This window comes from Rattus norvegicus, chromosome 5, assembly GCF_036323735.1.
Source record: "Rattus norvegicus strain BN/NHsdMcwi chromosome 5, GRCr8, whole genome shotgun sequence".
Classification (NCBI taxonomy): Eukaryota; Metazoa; Chordata; class Mammalia; order Rodentia; family Muridae; genus Rattus; species Rattus norvegicus.
The window spans coordinates 143,690,314-143,703,669 of NC_086023.1; the positions used below are offsets into that span (position 1 = coordinate 143,690,314).

General features: G+C 53.8%; 1 protein-coding gene across 3 annotated transcripts in view; it reads left to right on the forward strand.

The window, feature by feature from the left end:
• The window catches only part of Stk40 (serine/threonine kinase 40), a 41,899-nt gene extending 29,876 nt beyond the window's left edge, over nucleotides 1-12,023 (forward strand). For 2 of the 3 annotated variants that reach the window (XM_006238881.5, NM_183056.2), the window contains exons 5-11: nucleotides 36-263; nucleotides 922-974; nucleotides 6,357-6,472; nucleotides 7,944-8,088; nucleotides 8,248-8,367; nucleotides 8,719-8,803; nucleotides 9,804-12,023. In XM_006238881.5, the coding sequence (XP_006238943.1) occupies nucleotides 36-263; nucleotides 922-974; nucleotides 6,357-6,472; nucleotides 7,944-8,088; nucleotides 8,248-8,367; nucleotides 8,719-8,803; nucleotides 9,804-10,022 (966 nt within the window). In that variant the 3' untranslated portion in view covers nucleotides 10,023-12,023. Of the gene's footprint in view, nucleotides 1-35; nucleotides 264-921; nucleotides 975-3,879; nucleotides 5,854-6,356; nucleotides 6,473-7,943; nucleotides 8,089-8,247; nucleotides 8,368-8,718; nucleotides 8,804-9,803 lie in introns of those variants that run through there. The other variant, XM_039110152.2, reaches the window with a different exon arrangement.
• The last annotated feature ends 1,333 nt before the right edge of the window (nucleotides 12,024-13,356 follow it).

The following is a 13,356-nucleotide window of genomic DNA, read 5'->3' on the forward strand; positions in this document are numbered from 1 at the left end:
ACTCCCTCGCCTTGGCCTGTCTCCTTGCCTCCCAGGACCGCACGTGTGAAGCGGTCGAGGACACAGAGTCTGGGCGGATGGTAAAGAAGATGAAGAAACGCATTTGCCTTGTCCTTGACTGCCTCTGTGCACACGACTTCAGTGACAAGACCGCTGACCTCATCAACCTACAGCACTACGTCATCAAAGAGAAGCGGCTCAGTGAGCGTGAGACTGTGGTCATTTTCTATGATGTAGTCCGTGTGGTAGAAGCCCTGCACCAGGTGAGGCCCAGACCCACATGCCCCAGAAACAAATATCGTTCTTGGCTTTTGCTCAGTGAAACCTGCTTGGTTCTGACCTCGCTCAGATGTGCTTTGCAGCTGGGAGTGTCCGGAGGGGAGTGGCTGTATGTCCACTGCCCTGTGTGAGACACTGCAGGCCACAGCCAGCCATGGTCCCTGTGAAGGCCGGCAGATAGCAGCCCATCAGAGCTCCATGTAGTAATTCCCAGTCAGTTAAGAAAATAAATTATAGCCACAGGGTATCTGAACTTTGGTAGGATTGGGGTACCAGGTACCCCAAGGTGAAGGGCAAATGCTTGAGGCTCGCCCAGGGCTCCATGGGCCAAGCCTGGGGTACTTAGATCCAGAAGTGCTATGGCCCCTGCTCCTTGCCCCCACCTCCAGACTGAAGCTTGTTTTCTTCATGGGACAGTCGGTGGAGTAAGGAGACAGATTTCCCCATAAGCTGCTGGTCTGGGGTGAAAGCAGAGGCACCTGCTAGGCTACTTCCTACCCACTTCAGATGCATGCTTGGCGAGACCTAAGGGACAGATCCTAGGGGGTCCCTGCATTCCCAGAACCCTGAGGAGTCTCCATCTTTCAAGGTGGACCCCACTTCTCACTTTCTCATGTGAACCACCCATTCATTGGTTTTCAGAAAAACATCGTGCACAGAGACCTGAAGCTTGGGAACATGGTGCTCAATAAAAGGTAAGGGCTCATTCTTCCTCTGTTTAACCTCAGTGCTGGCCACATGCAGCAGCTGCCTGTGGGAACTGACTCAGAACAGTCCAGCACCCCCGAATCCTAGGACTGGGAATGCTGTCTTGCTGAAACTGGGTATTCAGAGTCACAGAGAGAAAACAGCACTCGGTGCTCCCAGTGTCAGGCAGTTGCCTGGGCCTTGGTGGGGGAAGGGCAGTGGTGTGAGGACACCAACTAAGCAAGGTTTCAGGACCCCATGGAAGGAAGCAGTGCTCTGTGGGCGCCACGGTCCTGGAAAGATAGCTCAGCACTTGGGAGGTACCCTCACCTGCTTCTCCGAGCCTCTCCTTCCCTTTCTCTTCTGGGTAGGTTGGAGGGCAGAAATGGCAGCAGCATATGCTTATAGCACAAGTGTCATGGTGGTGATTTGTTCCATGATGTAGTCAGCCCAGGAGTGGTCCCACTGTCCTTGTATAGTAGCTGAGGCCTCAATGGGGAGGTGGGCCACTCAGGAGAGCAAGGGCCACAGACTTCAAAGCTCCAGCCTGATACAACATTGGGTAGTGCCATACAGAGCCAGCTAAGCAACCTTGCTCTCTGCCAGCCCCCCCGGGGTTGAGGCTGAAGACTTGTTTTCTGGGGTGCAACACCTACCCCATGTAGCTTGCCATCTGATGACAGGGTGTTGACCAGAAAACAAATATCACATCACATTACCAAGGACAGGATGAGGGGAGCTACTGCATGCTGGCTGACTAGGAAGGATGGGCAAAGGTTTGCCAGCCTGAGGATGTGAAGGGATGAGATCCTTAGTGTCACACACTGCAGAGGGGAGGGAAGGAAACAGGAAATTCCAAGACTGCTTTGACCCCATCTGGCTAAGTGAGGAGTTAGGAAGATGTAGTGCAGGATGTGGGGGTTGGGCCTGGCTCAGAGCCCGCCCTAGACCTCCGACTGTGCCGCCTCTTTGTTTATTTACCCGTTCAGTGAATTCGTTTGTGTGTCCAGTTACCGAACTCTGCGCTTGCTTCTCATCTGTAGAAGTGGAGTGACTCCACCTTGCTGCAGAGAGCAGCCCGAGATACAAGTAGATGTAAAATTGCCCGGTGGGGTTGACTCTTCCTAAGAACACACCAGTGTCAGTTGTAACAGGGCTTGAGGTCCTGTGAGTGAGAGACCGAAGAAAAGGCCCTACAGGTTCCCCCAATCCTGGCTGGGACTCAGAAGACGAAGACAGGTGTTGGAGGGTGCTGTCTACCTTGGCCCTAAGTTGTGGAAAGGGTACAGCCTTAGAGAGGCTGAGTTAACCTCTGAATGTGAGAGCTTATGCCTGGTTTCTAGCATTCAGAAGCCCAAAGCAGGGGCATCACAAGCTTGAGGTCAGCCTGAGCTATATAAGCAAGACTGACTCTGTCTTTAAAACAAAACATTCATGCATGCATGTATGTATGTATGTATGTATGTATGTATGTATGTATGTATGTATGTATGTATGTATGTATATGAATGAGAAAGTGGAAACTTGAGCCCTGCTTGTCCTAGGCCTTTTGTGGACATGGCAGAACCCGTGTCCTAACCAGCTGGACTACAGAGCCCAGGCTCTTCCTAACAGCTGCTTGTTGGCTTGCTGGCTCTCTAAATGAGCATCCCAGGGGTTGTCATGGAAACACAGTGGGGCTCCTGACTGTTAACTACACTAGTATGTGAGGCTTCTTTTTTCCACTGGTGGTTTTGCTTTCTCCCTTCTCCTGGCCCCTGGTTCTGTACCTCTGGAGCCCTTAGCGTAGCTGTAGCAGCTCTCAAATGACCTTCAGGTTGCAGAGCACTCTCTGTAGCTCACTTAGGACAGTCAGGATCCAGCTACCTTCCATTAAGTTCCTGGGTGCTAAGGAAGGGTACAGGATACATGGAAAGCCCCTCCTATTCCCAGTTCATCCTTGGCATGCCAGCCCTTTCCCACCCATCCTGCCAGGTTCTTGTGCTAGCCAGTGGAATGCAGAAAAGTGGGACGAGAGCCCTAGGGAAGGGAACAGGGAGAAGCAAGGGCTGAAATCTAAAGTCCTCCTTGGGGTTATGTGAGGCTGACTGTGGGTTCCTTCTCCTCCTTCCTCTTGGGTAGGCAAGCTGCATACCAATTCCTAGAAAAGCAGAACACTGTGGTAGCCCAGGGGCCATAGCTGAAGCGTGACTCACCCAAAGCAGGCCTTGCTGACGCACATTGCCCCACCACCCCTCAATGCCCTTGTCCTCCTGTCAGGACCAACTGGGGGGTCTGGGATTCCTGGGGAGCTATATGCCACCCTCCCTACATGGGTGGTGGTGGCAGGGCGGGCAAGTGTTGCCTGCCAAGCTTTAGGAGGTCTCTGGGCTGACCACGGCGTTTCCTGTGGCAGAGATTCCAGGCACCACTGTGGCAGAAGGTTGGACGTCCTACTGGCAGGACCTCGAGCATCACAATTGCACGCATGCTCTGGGGCATGTTGTCACCCATGTCAGAGATTCTCTCCTGGGCTCTCCTAGGCATGCTGGCTTGCAGAGAACGAGAACATTGTCAGCTTCTTTTGGCAAACCCACTGAGGACCATCTTACCCAGTCAGAGTCAGCCCGATCTTGAGAGTCAGGCTCTGCCATATTCCCCTTTACAGAAAAGGACATTTGAGTTTCCCAAGAGCTGCACACAGCAAGGAAGTGCAGAGACAGGATCAGACCTGGGCATCTGAGTCTCAGACCCATGGCTTCTGCTTTGAGCTATCCTCCCAGCATCCTAAGCCTCAGAGACCACCGGATACATTGTGGCTCCGGTGGCCACAAAACAGCGCTGTTCTGTAAAGCCTTACAGTCCTATGACTGGACAGTGACACAGGAGGTCTTGATATGCAGATAATCCTAGCTGAGACTCTTTGCATTCTAGCCTGCAGGCCACCAAGCTGGCTTCTGCAGGACGTCCTGGATAAGAGCTGGAGCCCACGTTTCAACGGGAAGTGTGGAAGACAGACTGGCTTTTGTTTGCACCAAGCCTTCTGCCAGCAGAATTCCCTGAAGTGGCTGAAGGGTTCTCAGGGCCTCTTGGATCTAACTCCTGGGGAAATCCACTTGCAGCCACATACCCTGCTCTTGAGCCCACCCTCCCCCTGCCCTGGAGACTGCTCTAGAAAGAGGAGCTCAGTGCCCTTCAATGGAGCATCTCTCAACTGCTGCTCCCCAGCTGCCGTGCTCAGCCATTAAGTACAGGACACTGCAGTTAGGGAAGAGACAGCCCTCTTCACTGGTGTTCCCCTAGGTTCTCTTGGCAAGAGCCATCCTCCCTTCACCCCCAGCTATAGAGAACCATGAGCTTCTTAGAAAGGTTCCAAGCCAAAGCCACCTGCTTAATGACTTTTTTTTTTTTTTTTTTTTTTAAGGCCAAGGCAGTCTGAAACTCAAGCTAAGAGAAGAGTCATTTGGGGGCTGGGCACTTACTAGGGCGTCTGGAGCCTAACAGACTTGGGCTTAGTCCTACCTGCCAATGCTCGCAAGCTGTGTGACCTTGGGCACGTCCTTTTGCTTCTGGGTCTTAGTTGTGCTATCTGAAACAGGGTGTTGAAAAAGTCTCCTTCAGAGGTGGGGTGGATAAATAAACAAACAAACGAATACGAGTTGATAGATGAAAACAGTGCACCTGAGTCCTGCAGAGGGAGGGAGGTGAGCTGCTGGGAGCAGGTCCAGAGCTGGCTCTGCATTTCCTGTACTGCATTTCCTCCTAGGTATTTTCTCCACAATCATTGAGATCCATCTCCTCCCCTTAGCTTCCCCTCTTATGCTAAGAGCCCTCCTGGGATGCTGGCCCCAGCATAGTAAATGACTATTACCTGCTATGTGGGAGCCACATTCCTCCTCTGATGTCAGTGTTACCTCCCAGCAGGACCTGCTGCTCCAAATGGGGGCCACCAGGAAGCTATGCTGTCAGTGACAATCCTATGGTTTGTAATTATTGGAAATAGGGCTGGGGCATAGTCAGTAAGAGAGCTCTGGTGTGCACAAGTCCTGGCTTTGGCCCCTAGCACTACAGGAAACAAGCGAAACATCCGTAAAGGTTGCTGGGAGTAGATAGCACACTGTCTCATGGCGCCTCTGAAATCTGCCTGCTAAGCTCTGTACGTGATGCAGCATGGTTGTAGCCCACAGTGGCCTGTTAAATTTCAGGGCAGTGTGTCATGAGTCCCTCATTCAATACACAGTATGGTTCTATGTGCTGAACCTCCACAAGCCCACACAGCAGGACCCCAGAACTCTTCTAAATGCTACCTGTTCAAAACTACAAGCAAAGGGAATCCCAACGTGGCAGCATCACCAATTCACAATGCCCTCCCTTTCTGGTGTGAACGTTATCTCTTGGAGGCCTTGAACAAGTGAAGACCCAGACCTGCACTGCTGGCCATCCCTAGCCATTGGGCTCACATGTACCCTGTATCGGCAGCAGTGTGTGCATGCCCTACCATGAAGCAGGAAGGACACCAAGACTGGAGTTGCTCCGTCTCCTGGTTCTACCTGCCCATGGAGGTTACAGCACCCTGAAGATGTCAGAAAAGTCCCACCCACCCTTCTGGTGCTGAATCTCCTGGGGAGCTTTGGCTTACAGTGGAGTTTTAGAAAGACAGCCTGGTTGAACTCTGTGAGCTGTGTGGTTGCTCTAGGCTGTGACAACTGTGCTGCACCTCCATTCCTATTCTGTTAGCGCAGGGGACTGTGGGGACTGTGGGGAAGAGTTGGATGACACTTTAACCTAACTGGATGCCAGGGCTCCGTGGAGGTCCCCAGAAAGGCTAGGCTGGGGGCAGGGCGAATGGGTCAGTTGGTTAAGTGGTCACTAGGCAGGTATGGAGGATTCAAGTTCAGATCCCTAGCATAGAAAGCATGAGGCCTAAAGTAGACAATAGAAAGATCCCAGATCTGGACATGTGGCCCTTCTAGTGTGTACACACACAGACACTCACCGACGTTAGCCGGAGGGCATGGGTAGTAGGATCAGCTTCCACACTCCACCAGGGAGTGGCATGCGGGCTTCCTGCCCAGAGGATGCACAGGCTGTCTCTGCTGTGGTGAGGCAGCGAAGCTCAGGATACCCACTCGCCACAGCATAGAGTGGGAGGGTTAAGGTCACTCACCTCTGGTCTTTTTCCTGCTTGGGAGAATGAGGACGTTGTATTGAGGTTCCAGGTTACTCCCAATCTTGGATATTGGTAAAAATTTCTGGGAATTGTTCCAAGCTCTGAGCTTCAGCTAGAGCAGCAGGTGGAGGGGAGGCTGCTGCTGTGCTTCTAAACAGAGGCCCAGCGGTGAGAATAGGAGCTGGCTGCAGCGGGTCTGGCTCCACGGCCCCTGCATTTACTCTCTGCCTCCCACCCTTAGGACCCATCGGATAACTATCACCAACTTCTGCCTTGGAAAGCACCTTGTGAGTGAGGGGGACCTGCTGAAGGACCAGAGGGGGAGCCCTGCCTACATCAGTCCTGATGTGCTCAGCGGTATGTGTGGTCCCCACATGGTGTGGCAGTACACTCCTTGAACAGATGGTAATCTTGGGGCAGGACCTGGAGTAGGTGCCGGGGCTTTCCTGACCTACCCTGAACAAGATCTTTGGTCTGGTGGAGGAAGAAGACAGGCTGGTCCCATACCTGCATCAGGTTAAAGCTAGGACAGAGGGAGGAGAGTGCCAAAAGAACATTGAAGGACACTTAAGAAATTCTCCCCAGTGCTGCCCAGTGGTGGCACACACCTTTAATCCCAGCACTCAGGAGGCAGAGGCAGGTGGATTTCTTGAGTTCGAGGTCAGCCTAGTGTACAGAGTGAGTTCCAGGACAGCGAAAGCTACACAGAGAAACCCTGTCTCAGGGTTGGGAGCCCGGGAGAGATTCCCTGGGATGGGATGTGGCATTTAAGATGCAGTGTTAACTAGAAGCTCAGCTCTGTGAGCATGGTATAGCACAACCAGCACACCCTAGCACACGGGCAGCAGAGGCAGGAAGGGTTCTAGGCTAACCTGGACCATATAATGACAAGATCCTGCCTCTACACTCCTGCCCCCCCCCCCCCCCAGACTACTATCCCAAGAACAATCTCACAAAATCCCCTTTTACAGAGAAGGAAATCAAAGTAAGATGACCTTTTTGTTTGGGACCTTCAAAAATTAGTGCTAGGTTTCCCTGCGGCATTTTGTTTTAATGCATATGTTTGTATACTTTGTTCCTGTTTGCCCTCCTCCAGTCCTCCTCATCCCTCTGGTCCCTCTCCCTAGTCCCCCACATTTCTCCCTCAAACAGTCCCTCCTAGCCTTGTGTCCTATTACAGTCTGCTTTCCCCTTCCCCTCCCTGAAGTGGGGACATTCAGACCATTACCTCTGAGGAGGAACTAATGAAGTGAATGTACAAGTCCAGGCTGAGCCCAGGCAGAGAGAGAGAGAGAGAGAGAGAGAGAGAGAGAGAGAGAGAGAGAGAGAGAGAGAGAGAGAAAGCACGAGAAAGAGAGAGAGAGAGAGAGAGAAAGCACGAGAAAGAGAGAGAGCTCACCACCATCTAGCAGGGGAGCTGGAAAGCAACACAGACAAAGGACCTTGGCCGATGGTGAAAAACCTATGGAAGAACCAGGCCACATGAGGGTGCTGGATAGGGTGTGAGTGGCTCCAGCTGTGTCCACAGATATACTGAGCACCGCTCTGTGAGCCGCTGTCTGGGTGTGGGAGGAGTAGTTGCAGGCCTGATTGCCAGAGTTTCCTGGCTGATGGAGAAGATGATACAGAACCCTACAGAGCGGGGCACAGCAGGTGGCTGCACACAGCCCTGCATCTGCAGGGGTGGGGACTGGGAAGAGTGCAGGATCTCCCAGCACAGTTGCCAGCTGAGGAAGAGCATTAATAGGGCCGGAAGCAAAGGTGGGATTTAGAGAGAAAAGCTGCCCAGGTATCCTTTCCCCTGAGTGTGCATGTCCTTTGTCCCCAGGCCGGCCATACCGGGGGAAGCCTAGTGACATGTGGGCCTTGGGCGTGGTGCTCTTCACCATGCTCTATGGCCAGTTCCCCTTCTACGACAGCATCCCACAGGAGCTCTTCCGCAAGATCAAGGCTGCTGAGTACACCATCCCTGAGTGAGTCCTGCCTCCTGGGAGGGGTTGGGAAGGGACCAGCTGGCCCTCTGGGATTTTAGTGAACAGACAGAAACACCACTGGGGTCCTGGAGTCCTGGGTCAAAGCCCCCAACGCCACTCCTCATCACATGGCTTAGGCTGTGCTTCCTCTCTGTCTAGGGATGGGCGAGTCTCTGAGAACACAGTGTGTCTTATCCGGAAACTACTGGTCCTTGACCCCCAGCAACGCCTGGCTGCTGCAGATGTCCTGGAGGCCCTCAGTGCCATCATTGCATCTTGGTGAGTGAGCTGTACAAGGCCGGGGGCACACATGCTCTGCTGCCCTACCAGGAGAGCAGCTCCTTTCTCTGCTGTGCCATCAGCCTCAGATCACCCTAAAGGCCGGGTAAGAGGGAGTGGGCAGAGGGCAAAGTGTCTCCTGCCTGCTAGACATGTGAGATTGGCATTGCCTCAAAGAGTTCTTAACCTGGCCCTCAGCAGGAAATGTCTCCCTTATTGGACAGGAAGATAGAGGCCCAGAATAGTCAGCCATGTAAGGCGGGTTCTGGCTGGGTCCTAAGCTGTACTGACTGGAGGCAAGTCAGGAGCAGTAGGGACCTGTCTAATCTGATGTGGCCACTTTCCCTGCAGGCAGTCCCTGTCCTCTCTGAGTGGGCCTTTGCAAGTGGTTCCTGACATCGATGACCAAATGAGCAGCTCTGACAGCTCCCAGGAGGTGAGGGGGGGGGGTGTTTCTAGGCTTTCCTTCCCCAGCCCTTGCAATAGAAAGGTACTTCTAGCCTGCCTTGTGACCTGTCATGGGACACACACACACACCCGCACACCCGCACACGCGCCCACCCCCAGTGCCAGGCAACCCTCTGGGCCTCTGGAGCAGTCTCTTCCTGCCCCAGTCACATTTCTCTCCCTCTCTGACTCACTGGTTTCTCTCACCCTTCCTGCTTTTCAGTTTTTACATGATTCATTTATCCCTCTTCTCTCTCCTCCCTTTCCCGCACTGGAGAAAGTGCTGGGCCGAGGGGTGGAGACAGAGCTGTGAGTGCTGGGCAGCAGCTGGCATAGGTTCAGGACACCCGCTTGGAGGGCAGCTGGGCCCGAGCTGTTACAGGAGCCTCCCTGGGAGCTCCGAGTAGGACCAGGAGGAGCCAGTGTGGAAGTCAGCTCCCATTCAGTCCACCCTGAGGCTCATGGAGCCCATTTTTATCTGAGGATCAGAGAAGTAAACTGATGTGCCCATGGTCACACAGCTTGGCAGCTGGGGAACTGTGCCTTGATTCCGTAATCCTGCCTCCCACTAGTTGGGACCTGCCCCACAGTCTTACATCGCCTGCCTACATGGGAAGGCGCTCGCTTGAGGCCATGAGTTGGAGAGTAGCTTTGTTTTTAACCCCCACATGCGTCAGTCCCTCAGAGTTCCAGGACCCTCTGTGAGGAGACACCCTTCACTGCCACTCTCATTAATCACGGGTACACACCCCTGAACCCTGCACCCCCCCACACACACCCCACTGTGGGGAGGATGCTAACGCAGCCAGGAAGGCCAGAGGACAGGGTTGTGTGTGGCTAGGGCCAGAAGGTGAGGACTTCAGGGCCCCACACTCAGCCTCTAGAAAGATGGAGCCTGAATTGTGATGCCTGGGAAGCAAGAGCTCAGCAGCCACACTGTGCTGGGCGCCCTGTGTTCTGTCTTCACCTTGCTCTTCTCCACCTCACAGGCAAAGGTCACAGAGGAATGCTCCCAGTACGAGTTTGAGAATTACATGCGACAGCAGCTGCTGCTGGCTGAAGAGAAGAGCTCCATTCACGAGGCCCGGACCTGGGTACCCAAGCGGCAGTTTGGTAGCATGCCACCCGTCCGACGGCTAGGCCACGATGCACAGCCAATGACCTCCTTGGACACAGCCATCCTGGCACAACGCTATCTGCGGAAATAGTGCCCTCAGCTAGGGCACTAGCCCAGCACACCTCTCCTCGGCCCGCCTGAGGCCCAGCCATCAGGCCTGCCTGGGCCCGGGCCCAGCAGTGCTGGACTGAGTCTCCCAGGCTGCAGTAGGGACAGGGCAGGGATAGGGACAGCCCAGGTCACAGCCAGGGTCAACAGAGGTACCACAAAGCTACCTTTTGGGATGATTGCTTGATTGTTTTTTTATCTGAGAATTCTAGATAGATACCTAATCTGCTTTTAATCATGACATTTTAATCTACCTCTGTCTCTTTAACCACGCTGTCTCTGGACTGAACGCTGGGAGGAAAGAGGGGAGCCTACGCTCATATCCCAGGCACTGGAACAGCCTGGCTAGGCCACTGACCCCAGTCCATATAAGCTGACCACGCAGCTCGCTGCTGGCCCCCAGTAAGCACCCCTTCCCACCGTTCACAGCCCCTCCCTGGGGCTGCCCTCAGTCTAAGCTTTGGAACACTCTCACCTCACTTTCCACCCAAGTCAAATATATTTATTTTTTTACTGAACCCAACTTGTATCTCTAGGTTCAGCCCATGGCCACTCTTCGCCCCTGAGCCTGGCTGAATAACAGGGCCCAGGTGTGTAGGCTCCCTTCTCGCCCCAGGCACCCAGGAGCCCTCTGGCCAGTTCCTCTGTCTGCTCTCAACCCCCCAGGCCCTCTGTTTCTAGCCTTGGCGCTTTCTCTGTCCTAGCAGCTTCTCTGAGCGGCTGCACATTCGCATTAGTCCTGCCCACCTCCTCCATCTTTCATGTGGTACCCAGGTAACGCGGACGTAGTGTGAAGGGACCTGTGGCCAATTTCGGAGGATGCTCTGGGCCTACGGAGGACAGGACTGTGCTCAGAGACCCTCTCACCCTGCACAGAAGTGGTGCCTCTCCCAGAAGACTCTGGGCAGATACCTACTTGAGGGTAGGACTTGGAGGGACTCTGTAGGGATCAGGGACCCACCCACCTTCCTGGCTTGAGAACAGCCCTGCTACCCCTTTTTGAGCCGAAATTTTGAAGTGGATGCCCGTCTTGCCAGAAACGCTGTTCTCTCCAGAATGCCCCTCCCTGCACTGGACTTGGCGCACCCAGAACCAAGCAGAGACCCAACTCTGGAGGCCTACATCCTGTGTACCCTCAGGAAGGGTGATGTCACCCTCCTGGTAGGTAGTCCTAGACCCTTCCTGCCTCTTGCTCTCCTATGGGGAGACCATGTTTCCTAGAGTGTGAGCTGCCCCTCACCCCCTGAAAAGCTGACTCACTGTGAGTGACCTTGGGCAAGTTCCCAAACCTCCTTGTGCCTCAGTTTCCCCATCTGGAAAAAATGGGGCCACCTCTTGCCAGCAGTAGCAGGGCTGCCCGTGCCCCTTCCTCCCCGTGCCCCATATCCAGCCCTGGGCACCTGTGCCTCTGTTCTGCTGGGTCTGTGGGAGCCCACCTGAGCCCAGTGGTTACTCCCCTGGCACTCAGCTCTGCTTCTAGTTCAGCCATCCGGCCACTGAGAGTCAGGGCATGGTGCTGGGGCGGGGTGGGGGAGGAGGGCTCTTTTCTATATTTATTTCATAGCGATAAGTCTCCGAAGGGAGCAGAAATGCAGTCAGCCTGGGCCCCTAGCCCATGACTGCCCTCCAGTGAGGCTCTGAGGCCTGGCTAGGGCCCTCCTGGGCAGAGCCCCTGCCTAGCCCCTCAGGCCTGATTCCACTTGCCCCCCTTTTAAAAGCAATACCTTCAGGTCTGCAGCGCCATCAGCCAGCCTGGTTCCTTCTTAGGGTAACCTGGGTCTGCTGGTGTTTCTGGCAATGCAGATGAGAGGAGGGTGGGCCTGCCCTCGCTGCTGTCAGGCACTGAGAAGCCCTACGGTAAAGAAAAACAAAAACAAAAAAACAAACAAAATGGAAAAGTCACAAAAAAGTTTGTATAAAGACGTATTTTTGTACTACATGGGGACTCTTCCTGCATGTCAGCAATAAAACTTCCTGATCTGGAGCCACCATGGTCTGTAGCCTGCTTCTGTTCCTGTTCTCACTCTAGTCCACCATCCCTGCCCACAGCCCGGGCATCTGCCATTTCAGCAAGGCAAGTCCTGTGCCTCTTGTCATCACAGCCTCTGGGCAGCAAGCAAGGTAGTTAAGTCCAAAGTGGGAGGGGACCCAGGGTGTCCTGGTCCTGCTAGGGTCGTGACAGCTAGAGAGCCCTCTGCAGTGTCAGAAGCTGCCGTGCACCCATATGCCTGCTGTTCCAGTGAGCCGGGGTAAGGAGCTCCCCTTCTCTACCCTCCGGAAGCCCAGCGGTGCTGCCTGCCTTCCTCCTTCTGTTGCCTAAGTTTAGACTACACATTGTATTTCCCAACGAAGCCAAGAGACAGAGCTTCCTGGAGAAGGGAGAGGTGGGCTAGGCATCCCACAAATGCAGCCCCTGGGTGCACTACAATGAAGGGCCCTTCGTCTCAGCCCACCACTGCCAGCTGCTGCCCTGGGACCTGGGCTCCATTTACAACCTTTTTCTTTGGGTACAACTCTGTCTGGGGGTGTGTAGGTCTCTCTCTATGTCCTCAGCCCTCAGAACTGGTCTGGACTAGTTTGTTTTGATTTTTGCTTTTACAGGTTAGACAAAACAGCCCTATTTCCTTAGACACTAAATTTCTTTTTTTTTTTTCCCCCTTCCTTCAACACAGGGTTTCTCTGTGTATCCCTGTAGCTTTTCTGGAATCCTGTAGACTGGCCTGGCCTCAAACTTAGAGATCCACTTGCCTCTGCCTCCTGCGTGCTGAGTTTAAAGATATGTATCTAATCCTTCATGCCTGTGGCTGTTTGGCCTGCATGTATGTACGCCTCTGTACCACGTGTGTGCCTGGTTCTCACGCAGGTTAGAAGAGGGCATCAGATCCCTAGAATCGGAGTTACAACCTCTCCAGCCCCTGGTTTACTATCAGTACCAGGGCTATGTATCCTTTACCAATTATCAGATTTTGGGCTTTCTCCTCGACTCTATAATAAGCAAGCTGAAGTGTCTCCATCCAAGAGTACAGACTCTGATCCCAGCGGTCTGTCCATCTGTCCGTCTTCATTCCCTTGCTGTCTACCCCTAGAGCTGTGCTGGATGAGGCCTGCCCCACCCCTCTCTCTTCCCTGTAAACCCCACCCCCAGTTCTGCCTTGAATCTGACCGGCTGAGAGTGACAACACTTGTCCCCAGCCCTGTCTCCTACCCCTGACAGTCCAGGTGCCACAGGGACCAGAAGGAGCCATCTACAACTTAGGAATAGCAGGTGTGGTGGCATATGCTTATGATCTCAGCTCTCCAATCTCTGCAACTTTGAG